This window comes from Bufo bufo, chromosome 7 (genome assembly GCF_905171765.1).
Source record: "Bufo bufo chromosome 7, aBufBuf1.1, whole genome shotgun sequence".
Lineage (NCBI taxonomy): Eukaryota > Metazoa > Chordata > Amphibia > Anura > Bufonidae > Bufo > Bufo bufo.
In genome coordinates this window covers 49,339,378-49,353,267 of record NC_053395.1, presented here as the reverse complement: position 1 = coordinate 49,353,267, position 13,890 = coordinate 49,339,378, and the positions used below count along the sequence as shown (strand labels likewise).

Genomic DNA, 13,890 nt, shown 5'->3' with positions numbered 1-13,890 from the left:
GAAGGGTGACTAACATGGACATCCCCAAGTGGACCCGTAGAGGATCTCACCGGGTCTGCCATCCTTTAACTTGGGGGAGCTATGTGACGACATGGTCATCAGTTTGAGTTAAATGTGTATTGGTGTTGGATGTGTGTAATTATGTTATACTGTGTAACTTGTTATCAAAAGACTGTCCCACCCCCCCCCTTCGTTATCTCCCATTGTACTCGGAAAGAGCTCAGGACAATGACATTTTGGCCAGGCTCCTGCTAGGGCTGTCTGGAGCTATTTTAGCAGGTGGACCCCAGTGGTGTGGTGAGGACACAGAGTCTGGGGGATGTGATGGGATTACAGTTTCATCTGATCACTTTCTGTATATAAGTCTGTGCAGTTGCTCAATAAAGCAGACTTTAGTTCCCCTACACTGAGTCTCGACCAGTAACTGGGGAAAACTGGGAGCAAAAGACCAGCGGTTTGCAAGATCTCCTGAGTAAGGAAGAATACAGAGGCGGACATACTCTTCCTGAGTATTGGGGGTCCGTCACAGCCGTAACAGAATTAAAAATGAAAATGCTTTGCCGTTTTAGTCACCTTCCCACCCCCCCCCCAAAAAAAAAACGAACAACAGTGATCAGAAAGTCATACATACCAGAGTAATGGTACCAATAAAAACTACAGTTCGTCCTGTCAGAAAATGGCGATGCAAAGAAAAATTTGATTTTTTTAAAAGAAGAAAAACAAATAATAAAAAAAAAAAACTATTAGGCCCCTTTCAGACGAGCGGGTGTCACACTGACAGCACCCGTCCTGACGTCCAAGCACTGATAAGGTCACATAGCATTATATTGATTTATGATGCTATGTAACCCTTCTGGAATGTATTGGATAACACTGACAGCATTATGTCAGTGTTATCCAATACATTCCAGATCTCTAAGGGTTAGGCCTCATTCACACATACGTGGATTTTCACGGACCACGGACGATTCAGCGCAGGGCAAAGGAGAGCATCGGAGCATGAACTGCTCCGATGCTCTTGTCAGGGGGGCTGCCTGGGTGAAATTCTGGGTTCAGCTCCGGACAACCCCTTTAACACCTTTCCCGACAACATCACGTTTTCAAAGATATCACCCGCTAAAGTGCTGAGTGGGTGCCATACCCCGCTCCTGCTGTTTTAGGGTAGGTTCACACCTCCGTTTATTGCAGCTGCCAGGCTGTTGGGGCAGAGAACAGCCTGCCGGGGGTTCACTGCATCTGGTCTAGCTGGATACTGCCATTCATCTACGCACCCCAGCGAGTGCTCATTCAGACGGCCATATATACGGCCCTGCAAAATTGTGGAACGGGTGCAGTCCCATTCATTTCAATAGGGCCGCAAAAGATGTGGACAGAACACCATGTGCTGTCTGCATCTCCGTTCCGTGACCCTGCAAATAATATAGAGCAAGTCCTATTCTTGTCTGCCATCGTGGACAAGAATAGGCATTTCTATATATCGCTGGCCCTCTGAGATCCGCAAAGTGCGGAACGCAGGCGGCCGTTATCCGTGTTTTGCGGAGTGCAAAACACTTATGGCCTTCTGAATGAGCCATGACTATAATGGGATCTGGCCACTTTCCGGCATAAGTGGCAGCTTTAGGTATGCAACGTTTTTTTGTATAGCCAAAAGCCAGCATTTTGCCGAAAAGCGACTGGATCCCATTAAAGTCAATGGGGTCTGGCGGTTAACGGCAGTATCCAGCTAGGCCACATCTGGTTAACTCCGGCAGGCTGTACTCTGCCTGAACAGCCTGCTGGATGCGATAAACGGAGGTGTGAACCTCAGTGGCGTGCCCAGGGGGACGGTCCGCCCCGGGTGCCGGCTCTCAGGGGGGTGCCAGAAGAGAAGCAATGAGCGCTTCCATCAATACAGATGGAAGCGCTCATTGCTTTTCCTTTTATAAGATGCAGTTCATCCTATAGAGGGAATACAAGTGAGCACTTCCATAATGGAAGCGCTCACTAGTCTGCAGGAGGAGGGGGGAGTGAAGCGCTGTGAGCGCTGTCCAGTACTTACCCCTCTTCCTGCTCGCTCTTCTCAGGGTCCGCGCTGCTGTGTCCTGGCTGCCTGCAGCGTCAGGACGTACAGAGCGCACTCTGACCTGACGCTGCAGGAGGTCAGGTGACTGCAGTGCGGGCACTTAGAAGAGAAGACAGCTAGAACAGAGAGAGTGGCGACAGGAGAGGTAAGTTACTTTATTATTTTACAGGCTGATCTGAGGTCTGATATGGAGGTTTAACCACCTCCGGACCGCCTAACGCAGGATCGCGTTCCGGAGGTGGCAGCGCTGCGCACAGTCACGCATATACGCGTCATCTCGCGAGACGCGAGACTTCCTGTGAACGCGCGCACACAGGCGCGCGCGCTCACAGGAACGGAAGGTAAGAGAGTTGATCTCCAGCCTGCCAGCGGCGATCGTTCGCTGGCAGGCTGGAGATGTGTTTTTTTTAACCCCTAACAGGTATATTAGACGCTGTTTTGATAACAGCGTCTAATATACCTGCTACCTGGTCCTCTGGTGGTCCCCTTTGTTTAGATCGACCACCAGAAGACACAGGTAGCTCAGTAAAGTAGCACCAAGCACCACTACACTACACTACACCCCCCCCCCGTCACTTATTAACCCCTGATCACCCCTGATCACCCCATATAGACTCCCTGATCACCCCCCTGTCATTGATTACCCCCCTGTCATTGATTACCCCCCTGTAAAGCTCCATTCAGATGTCCGCATGATTTTTACGGATGCACTGATACATGGATCGGATCCGCAAAACGCATCCGGTCGTCTGAATGAAGCCTTACAGGGGCATGATCAATGACTGTGGTGATCACCCCCCTGTCATTGATTACCCCCCTGTAAAGCTCCATTCAGATGTCCGCATGATTTTTACGGATGCACTGATAGATGGATCGGATCCGCAAAACGCATCCGGACGTCTGAATGAAGCCTTACAGGGGCGTGATCAATGACTGTGGTGATCACCCCATATAGACTCCCTGATTACCCCCCTGTCATTGATTACCCCCCTGTAAAGCTCCATTCAGATGTCCGCATGATTTTTACGGATGCACTGATAGATGGATTGGATCCGCAAAACGCATCCGGACGTCTGAATGAAGCCTTACACGGGAGTGATCAATGACTGTGGTTATCACCCCATATAGACTCCCTGATCACCCCCCTGTCATTGATCACCCCCCTGTCATTGATCACCCCCCTGTCATTGATCACCCCCCCTGTCATTGATCACCCCCCTGTAAGGCTCCATTCAGATATTTTTTTGGCCCAAGTTAGCAGAATTTTTTTTTTTTTTCTTACAAAGTCTCCTATTCCACTAACTTGTGTCAAAAAATTAAATCTCACATGAACTCACCATACCCCTCACGGAATCCAAATGCGTAAAATTTTTTAGACATTTATATTCCAGACTTCTTCTCACGCTTTAGGGCCCCTAGAATGCCAGGGCAGTATAAATACCCCACATGTGACCCCATTTCGGAAAGAAGACACCCCCAGGTATTCCGTGAGGGGCATATTGAGTCCATGAAAGATTGAAATTTTTGTCCCAAGTTAGCGGAACGGGAGACTTTGTGAGAAAAAAATTAAAAATATCAATTTCCGCTAACTTGTGCCAAAAAAAAAAAATATTTCTATGAACTCGCCATGCCCCTCATTGAATACCTTGGGGTGTCTTCTTTCCAAAATGGGGTCACATGTGGGGTATTTATACTGCCCTGGCATTCTAGGGGCCCCAAAGCGTGAGAAGAAGTCTGGTATCCAAATGTCTAAAAATGCCCTCCTAAAAGGACTTTGGGCACCTTTGCGCATCTAGGCTGCAAAAAAGTGTCACACATCTGGTATCGCCGTACTCAGGAGAAGTTGGGGAATGTGTTTTGGGGTGTCATTTTACATATACCCATGCTGGGTGAGAGAAATATCTTGGTCAAATGCCAACTTTGTATAAAAAAATGGGAAAAGTTGTCTTTTGCCAAGATATTTCTCTCACCCAGCATGGGTATATGTAAAATGACACCCCAAAACACATTCCCCAACTTCTCCTGAATACGGCGATACCACATGTGTGACACTTTTTTGCAGCCTAGGTGGGCAAAGGGGCCCATATTCCAAAGAGCACCTTTAGGATTTCACAGGTCATTTACCTACTTACCACACATTAGGGCCCCTGGAAAATGCCAGGGCAGTATAACTACCCCACAAGTGACCCCATTTTGGAAAGAAGACACCCCAAGGTATTCCGTGAGGGGCATGGCGAGTTCCTAGAATTTTTTATTTTTTGTCACAAGTTAGTGGAAAATGCTTATTTATTTATTTATTTATTTTTTCATACAAAGTCTCATATTCCACTAACTTGTGACAAAAAATAAAAACTTCCATGAACTCACTAGGCCCATCAGCGAATACCTTGGGGTCTCTTCTTTCCAAAATGGGGTCACTTGTGGGGTAGTTATACTGCCCTGGCATTCTAGGGGCCCAAATGTGTGGTAAGGAGTTTGAAATCAAATTCTGTAAAAAATGACCTGTGAAATCCGAAAGGTGCTCTTTTGAATATGGGCCCCTTTGCCCACCTCGGCTGCAAAAAAGTGTCACACATCTGGTATCTCCGTAATCGGGAGAAGTTGGGGAATGTGTTTTGGGGTGTCATTTTACATATACCCATGCTGGGTGAGAGAAATATCTTGGCAAAAGACAACTTTTCCCATTTTTTTATACAAAGTTGGCATTTGACCAAGATATTTATCTCACCCAGCATGGGTATATGTAAAAAGACACCCCAAAACACATTCCTCAACTTCTCCTGAATACAGAGATACCAGATGTGTGACACTTTTTTGCAGCCTAGGTGGGCAAAGGGGCCCACATTCCAAAGAGCACCTTTCGGATTTCACAGGTCATTTACCTACTTACCACACATTTGGGCCCCTAGAATGCCAGGGCAGTATAACTACCCCACAAGTGACCCCATTTTGGAAAGAAGACACCCCAAGGTATTCGCTGATGGGCATAGTGAGTTCATGGAAGTTTTTATTTTTTGTCACAAGTTTGTGGAATATGAGACTTTGTATGAAAAAAAAAAAAAAATAAATCATCATTTTCCACTAACTTGTGACAAAAAATAAAAAATTCTAGGAACTCGCCATGCCCCTCACGGAATACCTTGGGGTGTCTTCTTTCCAAAATGGGGTCACTTGTGGGGTAGTTATACTGCCCTGGTATTCTAGGGGCCCAAATGTGTGGTAAGGAGTTTGAAATCAAATTCAGGAAAAAATGAGGAGTGAAATCCGAAAGGTGCTCTTTGGAATATGGGCCCCTTTGCCCACCTAGGCTGCAAAAAAGTGTCACACATCTGGTATCCCCGTACTCAGGAGAAGTTGAGGAATGTGTTTTGGGGTGTCTTTTTACATATACCCATGCTGGGTGAGATAAATATCTTGGTCAAATGACAACTTTGTATAAAAAAATGGGAAAAGTTGTCTTTTGCCAAGATATTTCTCTCACCCAGCATGGGTATATATAAAATGACACCCCAAAACACATTCCCCAACTTCTCCTGAATACGGCGATACCACATGTGTGACACTTTTTTGCAGCCTAGGTGGGCAAAGGGGCCCATATTCCAAAGAGCACCTTTCGGATTTCACAGGTCATTTTTTACAGAATTTGATTTCAAACTCCTTACCACACATTTGGGCCCCTAGAATGCCAGGGCAGTAGAACTACCCCACAAGTGACCCCATTTTGGAAAGAAGAGACCCCAAGGTATTCGCTGATGGGCATAGTGAGTTCATAGAACTTTTTATTTTTTGTCACAAGTTAGTGGAATATGAGACTTTGTAAGAAAAAAAAAAATAAAAAATCATCTTTTTCCGCTAACTTGTGACAAAAAATAAAAAGTTCTATGAACTCACTATGCCCATCAGCGAATACCTTAGGGTGTGTACTTTCAGAAATGGGGTCATTTGTGGGGTGTTTGTACTGTCTGGGCATTGTAGAACCTCAGGAAACATGACAGGTGCTCAGAAAGTCAGAGCTGCTTCAAAAAGCGGAAATTCACATTTTTGTACCATAGTTTGTAAACGCTATAACTTTTACCCAAACCATTTTTTTTTTACCCAAACATTTTTTTTTTATCAAAGACATGTAGAACTATAAATTTAGAGCAAAATTTCTATATGGATGTCGTTTTTTTTGCAAAATTTTACAACTGAAAGTGAAAAATGTCATTTTTTTGCAAAAAAAATCGTTAAATTTCGATTAATAACAAAAAAAGTAAAAATGTCAGCAGCAATGAAATACCACCAAATGAAAGCTCTATTAGTGAGAAGAAAAGGAGGTAAAATTCATTTGGGTGGTAAGTTGCATGACCGAGCAATAAACGGTGAAAGTAGTGTAGGTCAGAAGTGTAAAAAGTGGCCTGGTCTTTCAGGGTGTTTAAGCACTGGGGGCTGAGGTGGTTAATGGGGGGGTCTGGAAAGGTCTAATGGGGGTCTGGAGCGGTCTATGGGGGTCTGGAGGTCCGACTGGGCGGGTCTGATTAGGGGTCAGGAGGTCTAATGGGGGGGGGGTCTAGAGGTCTAATGGGGGTCTGATTGGGGGTCTGGAGGTCTAATAGCGGTCTGGTCTGAGGTCTAATGGGGGTCTTATCTAAGGTCTGATATTGGGTCGGGGTCTTACATGGAGGTCTAATCTGAGGTTTAAAACTAGGGTCTTATATGGGGTCTGACAGAGGTCTAAAGGGGGTTTGGTCTAAGATTGGGGGATCTCATTTAGGGTTTTCTATGGGGGTCTGATCTGAAAGGAAGGTGTTTTTTTTTTATTTATTACTAGCGAACAATATAAAGGGGTGTTTTTGTACGGACGCACTATTTGTGTGGTACCAGTATTTTCAGGGGGACTGTTTCTGCAGGAAAGTATTGGGGAGCACTGTGGACACAGTATTGGGGGTGGCAGGATGGGGTGTTGAGAAGCTGGGAGGATGATTGAAGAGTAGGAAAGTAAGATGTCTGTTTGTTAAACTCTGCAGAGATGAGGCACGGCTGAAAGAAGTCACCATGGTGGTCTGGTCTGACAGGAGAAGAAGAGGAAAGAGAATATCTACAGAGAAGAGAAGTCACTGGATGTAGGAGGTACATATGTGGGGTTGTATGACCCTGTATGTTCTGTAGCTCCGTATGTAATGTTTTCCAAGTATGTCTTTAAAGGGGTTGTATGAGCGCTGCCTTCTCTGCTCTGTTTACCTGCTCATTACTGCAAACGCTACGGCGAGCAGGTGACCAGAACAGAGAAAGCAGCTCTCATATGAGCGCTGCCCTCTCTTCAAACAGCTGGGGGCACAGAGGGCATTACTACTATGGAGGGGGCACAGAGCCAGAGGGCATTACTACTATGGAGGGGGCACAGAGCCAGAGGGCATTATTACTGTGAAGGGGGCACAGTGGGCATTATTACTGTGAAGGGGGCACAGTGGGCATTATTACTGTAAAGGGGGCACAGTGGGCATTATTACTGTAAAGGGGGCACAATGGGCATTATTACTGTAAAGGGGGCACAATGGGCATTATTACTGTAAAGGGGGCACAATGGGCATTATTACTGTAAAGGGGGCACAATGGGCATTATTACTGTAAAGGGGGCACAATGGGCATTATTACTGTAAAGGGGGCACAATGGGCATTATTACTGTAAAGGGGGCACAATGGGCATTATTACTGTAAAGGGGGCACAATGGGCATTATTACTGTAAAGGGGGCACAATGGGCATTATTACTGTAAAGGGGGCACAATGGGCATTATTACTGTAAAGGGGGCACAATGGGCATTATTACTGTAAAGGGGGCACAATGGGCATTATTACTGTAAAGGGGGCACAATGGGCATTATTACTGTAAAGGGGGCACAATGGGCATTATTACTGTAAAGGGGGCACAATGGGCATTATTACTGTAAAGGGGGCACAATGGGCATTATTACTGTAAAGGGGGCACAATGGGCATTATTACTGTAAAGGGGGCACAATGGGCATTATTACTGTAAAGGGGGCACAATGGGCATTATTACTGTAAAGGGGGCACAATGGGCATTATTACTGTAAAGGGGGCACAATGGGCATTATTACTGTAAAGGGGGCACAATGGGCATTATTACTGTAAAGGGGGCACAATGGGCATTATTACTGTAAAGGGGGCACAATGGGCATTATTACTGTAAAGGGGGCACAATGGGCATTATTACTGTAAAGGGGGCACAATGGGCATTATTACTGTAAAGGGGGCACAATGGGCATTATTACTGTAAAGGGGGCACAATGGGCATTATTACTGTAAAGGGGGCACAATGGGCATTATTACTGTAAAGGGGGCACAATGGGCATTATTACTGTAAAGGGGGCACAATGGGCATTATTACTGTAAAGGGGGCACAATGGGCATTATTACTGTAAAGGGGGCACAATGGGCATTATTACTGTAAAGGGGGCACAATGGGCATTATTACAGTGAAGGGGCACAATGGGCATTATTACAGTGAAGGGGCACAATGGGCATTATTACAGTGAAGGGGCACAATGGGCATTATTACAGTGAAGGGGCACAATGGGCATTATTACAGTGAAGGGGCACAATGGGCATTATTACTGTGAAGGGGCACAATGGGCATTATTACTGTGAAGGGGCACAATGGGCATTATTACTGTGAAGGGGCACAATGGGCATTATTACTGTGAAGGGGGCACAATGGGGGGGATTACCAGAGAAAGGACCCGCCCCGGGTGCCAAACACCATAGGCACGCCACTGGTGAACCTACCTTAACAAAGCAAGCATCTGCCTGCAGTGTCCATGATTGGAGACAACTCTGATCACGGACATTTAAACCCTCAGAAGCCATGGTCAAAGGACCACAGCATCCGACAGGTCATTAGCTGGGAGCGGGCTGCTTCCGACATCTGAACAACTCACCCCCAGCGAGACAGTAGGAGCCGTTCAGTTGCTATGACAACCAGTGCTCTTGTGAAAGCCCCCAGGCCTTCCATAGTAAAGTTCCTATTACGCCCTGCCATAGGAAGCCATTACAGTCTACTCTAAGCAGTATAAGCGGTCTGATGACTGCATGGTCAATTCCCTTAGGGGGAAGTAAAAAAAAAAAAAAGTTACAAAAAAGTTTAAAAAAAATGTATTAAAAGAAATTCTAAATTATAATCGCCCCCATTTTTAAACAAAACAATAAATACTAATTTTGCCACATCTGAAACTGCTCAAATTATATAAATTCCTGAATCAATGTTTTTTCGCCGCTTTGCCTCCTACCAAATTGGTATCAACAAAAACTACACCTTAAGGTACTTTCACACTAGCGTTAAAGTTTTCCGGTATTGAGTTCCGTCCTAGGGGCTCAATACTGGAAAAACACACTTCCGTTTTATCCTAATGCGTTCTGAATAGAGAGCAATCCGTTCAGGATGCATCAGGATGTCTTCCGTTCAGTCACTCTTACGGTATTTGGCTGGAGGAAATACTGCAGCATGCTGCGGTATTTTCTCCGGCCAAAATTTCGGAACACTTGCCGGAATGCCGGATCTGGCATTAATTTCCATTGAAATGTATTAATGCCAGATTCGGTACCAAGTGTTCCGGAAAAACGGATCCGGTCTCCTGGTCTGCGCATGCGCAAACCTTTAAAAATGCAAAAAAAATGAAATACCGGATCCGTTTTTCCGGATGACACCGGAGAGACGTGTCTGGTATTTCAATGCATTTGTCAGCCGGTGTATACGGATTTCCGGATTCGGCTGACACTGCCTACTGGATCCTCACAATGCAAGTGTGAAAGTACCCTTACCCGCAAAATAAAAAAATAAAAAAGAGCGCTTACACTGCTCCGTAGGTGGAAATATCAAATAGTTATGTGTCAGAAGATGCTAAGAAATTTATTTTTCAAAGTTTTTTTTAAATATTTTTTATTAAAACACAACAAAAAGTATATTAATTTGGTTTCACTGTAATCGTAGCAACCTGCGAAATAAAGAAAACGCGTCCTTTTTACTGCCCAGTCAACACCGTAAATATGAAACTTGTAAAACAATGGCGCAATGGGGTTTCCCCCCCCCAATTCCACCTCATTCACTTTTTTCCTAGCATCCCGATAGTTTGTATGAAATATTAAATGGCGCTATCAGAAAGTACAACTCGACCTGTAAAATAACGAGCGCTCCTGAAGTTACGTGAACAGAAAATTAAAAAATAAAAATAAAAAGTCATGGAAGGTGAGGAGGAAACAATGAAAATGAAAAACTGAAAACTGTTTACGACGGGAAGTAATTGGATAACCCCGGGGATGTGCAGTTTTCAAGTCAGGCTATTTTTGCTCCAATGCATATAAACCAACCCTTCAAGGAATTGTCCATTATAGACGCCCCCTTTAAACCCTCTCCTGTCGAGGTATAGAAATGTAATGGGAGGAACAGCACATCCTTAGGGCTCTTGCATTTTCATTCCATGTCCGTTCCATTATTTTTTTTCTCTATACGAAACCATTAATTTCAATGGGTCCGCAAAAAAAATGGAAGTTACTCCGTGTGCATTCCGTTTTCCGTACGTCCGTATTTCTGTTCCGCAAAAAAACAGAACATGTCCTATTATTGTCCGCATTACGGTCAAGGATAGGACTGTTCTATGAAGGGCCAGCTGTTCCGTTCCGCAAAATACAGAACGCACGCGGACGTCATCCCTATTTTTTGCAGATCCGTTTTTTGCAGACCGCAATATACATACTAAACCCCTTCTAAATCCTTGACGCACTGAAATCAATAGGGACTATATTGAAAAGCTCCCTCCTTGTCAAAAATACAAAACAAATAAGGACCAGCACGTGTGTGAACACAGCCCAAGACAGCAGGTCTGCCGCACAGACAGGGTTCAGGACCCTCTCTCCGGATATGCTCCCATGTCCAGGCAGGTGGCCGCTGTCATGACGTCATACAATGAGTGTAACGTGAGTCACGGTCACCTACCGTTATCGGCCTCGGTGGCCATCGTGCCCGGGCTCCTGTCTGCCACACACACGTCTTCTCCGGGACTTCTCAAAGTGCCAGGCTGGTCAGGACTTTACTAAGCCCCTCCCGAGCTCTCACACGACAGTTGCCATGACGATCAGTGAGGAGGGTCCTAATTCCTGGGAGTGGTCTGATTGGATGGGAGGACTGAGGGGCGTGTCTTAGTTCAGGTGTACACAGAGGCGGTGAGGAATGTATGGGGAATGAGCGCGGGGTGTAGACCACGTGACTGTACAGCGAGCACCTGAGGGGAGCGGGGCGGATGTGACACAGCGGGCGGCGGCGTGTGACGGACGTACACCGGGAGATAGCGGAGAGCTGCACCAGGTGGAGCCTGGTGCCACAAAACCCAATAACTTAAGCATTACTGTTCAGCCATCAATATCTAAAAGGTGAAAAACCCCTTTAAAGGGGTTATGCAATAATGGGGGAGGGGGACCAGCAGGCAGCTACCTCATGGAGTAGTCTCTGGTTGTAGAGGGGGGTTCAGAAGACACGATCATCGGGGACAGGTGGGCCAAGGGAAGTACCAAGATCAGGCAGCGAAGGGTCAAATCCAGAAAATGGGCAGCCGACAGCATTATGGGGCACCTTTTCAGGGAATTAGAGAGCTAGAAAATGTATTTCTGAGGCACCACCCCATAGCAAATGTGCATTAAAGGGGTTCTCCGGGAATTTAGAAAATGAAAATACTTAAAGGGTTTCTGTCACCCCACAAAACTCTTTTTTTTTTTTTGGGATAGTTATATTCCTTATAGCGCGATATAGGAGAATATAATGCTCTTACTTACTTTCATGCGGCCGATTCTTTATAAAACGAAGTTTTATAATATGTAAATGAGGGCTCTACCAGCAAGTAGGGCGTCTACTTGCTGGTAGCTGCAGCAGAAATCCGCCCCCTCCTCTTGTTGATTGACAGGGCCAGCCGTGATCTCCTCCTCCGGCCGGCCCTGTCAGTAATTCAAAAATCGCGCGCCTCTGGTCATTCGGCGCAGGCGCTCTGAGATGAGGAGGCTCGTCTCCTCAGCACTCCCTCAGTGCGCCTGCGCCGATGACATCACCGAAAGAGAAGACGTCATCGGCGCAGGTGCACTGAGGGAGTGCTGCTGTGGCGGGGACTCGATGTCTCAGAAGGCAGCCCAATGCCGTGCAGAGGCTGCCCAATGCTTTGCACGGCATCGGGACCTGCCTTCTACGGGAGCCGAGGAGATCCAGCCTCAGGCTGGGTCTCCTAGGGCCTAGGCAACCTGTTAGGCTACTTTCACACTTGCGGCAGAGAGATCCGGCAAGCAGTTCCATTGCCGGAACTGCCTGCCGGATCAGGCAAAATGTATGCTAACTGATGGCATTAGTAAGACTGATCAGGATCCTGATCAGTCTTAAAAATGCCTGATCAGTCGAAAAAATGCATTGAAATGCCGGATCCGTCTTTCCGGTGTCATCCGGCAAAAACGGATCCGGCATTTATTTTTTCACCTTTTTTTCAGTCTGCGCATGCGCATACCGGAAGGACGGATCCGGCATTCCGGTATTCAGAATGCCGGATCCGGCACTAATACATTCCTATGGGAAAAAATGCCTGATCCGGCATTCAGGCTAGTCTTCAGTTTTTTTAGCGGGAGATAAAACCGTAGCATGCTACGGTTTTCTCTTTTGCCTGATCAGTCAAAACGACTGAACTGAAGACATCCTGATGCAAACTGAACGGATTACTCTCCATTCAGAATGCATAGGGACATACCTGATCAGTTCTTTTCCGGTATAGAGCCCCTGTGACGGAACTCTATGCCGGAAAAGAACAACGCAAGTGTGAAAGTACCCTTAGTGTATTACTCTGTGTCATACACTAACAGGCAATGCATTACAATACAGATGTATTGCAATGCATTGCAGAGGGGATCAGACCCCCAAAAGTGAAAATCTGAAATAAAGTAAAGAAAAAAAAGTGTTTTTAATAAAATTAATAAATTAAAAAAAGAAAAAAAAACGCCCCTTTCCCCTTATTTTATAATAAAAAAACAAAAAATGTTTTACATATTAGGTATCGCCGTGTCCGTAATGACCAGCTCTATAAATATATCACATGATCCACCCTGTCCGATAAATACCATAAAAAAAAACTGTGTAAAAAAAAAAGAAGCCATTTTTGTCACCTTACATCACAAAAAGTGCTCTATACCACATGATCTAACCTGTCAGATGAATGTTGTAAATAACAAAAAATAAAAACGGTGCAAAAATAGCTATTTCTTGTTACCTTGCCTCACAAAAAGTGTAATATAGAGCAACCAAAAATCATATGTACCCTAAAATAGTACCAACAAAACTTCCACCTTATCCCGTAGTTTCCAAAATGGGGTCACTTTTTTGGAGTTTCTACTCTAGAGGTGCATCAGGTGGGCTTCAAATGGGACATGGTGTCAAAAAACCAGTCCAGCAAAATCTGCCTTCCAAAAACCATATGGCATTCCTTTCCTTCTGCGCCCTGCCGTGTGCCCGTACAGCAGTTTACGACCACATATGGGGTGTTTCTGTAAACTACAGAATCAGGGCCATAAATATTGTTTGGTTTGGCTGTTAACCCTTGCTTTGTAACTGGAAAAAATTGATTCAAATGGAAAATCTGCCAAAAAAGTGAAATTTTGAAATGTTATCTCTATTTTCCATTAATTCTTGTGGGTTAACAAAGTTAGTAAAATCAGTTTTGAATACCTTGAGGGGTGTAGTTTGTAAAATGGGGTCATTTTAGGGTCGTTTCTATTATGTAAGCCTCACAAAGTGACTTCAGACCTGAACT

The 13,890-nt window shown here is 45.3% G+C and overlaps 1 protein-coding gene across 1 annotated transcript in view; it reads right to left on the bottom strand.

Moving 5' to 3' along the window:
• TMC7 (transmembrane channel like 7) overlaps positions 1-11,175 on the bottom strand; it is a 72,544-nt gene extending 61,369 nt beyond the window's left edge. The window contains exon 1 of the mRNA XM_040440487.1: positions 11,052-11,175. Coding sequence (XP_040296421.1) covers positions 11,052-11,073 — 22 coding nt within the window. The 5' untranslated portion in view covers positions 11,074-11,175. The remainder of the gene's footprint in view (positions 1-11,051) is intronic.
• Between the last annotated feature and the right edge of the window lie 2,715 nt (positions 11,176-13,890).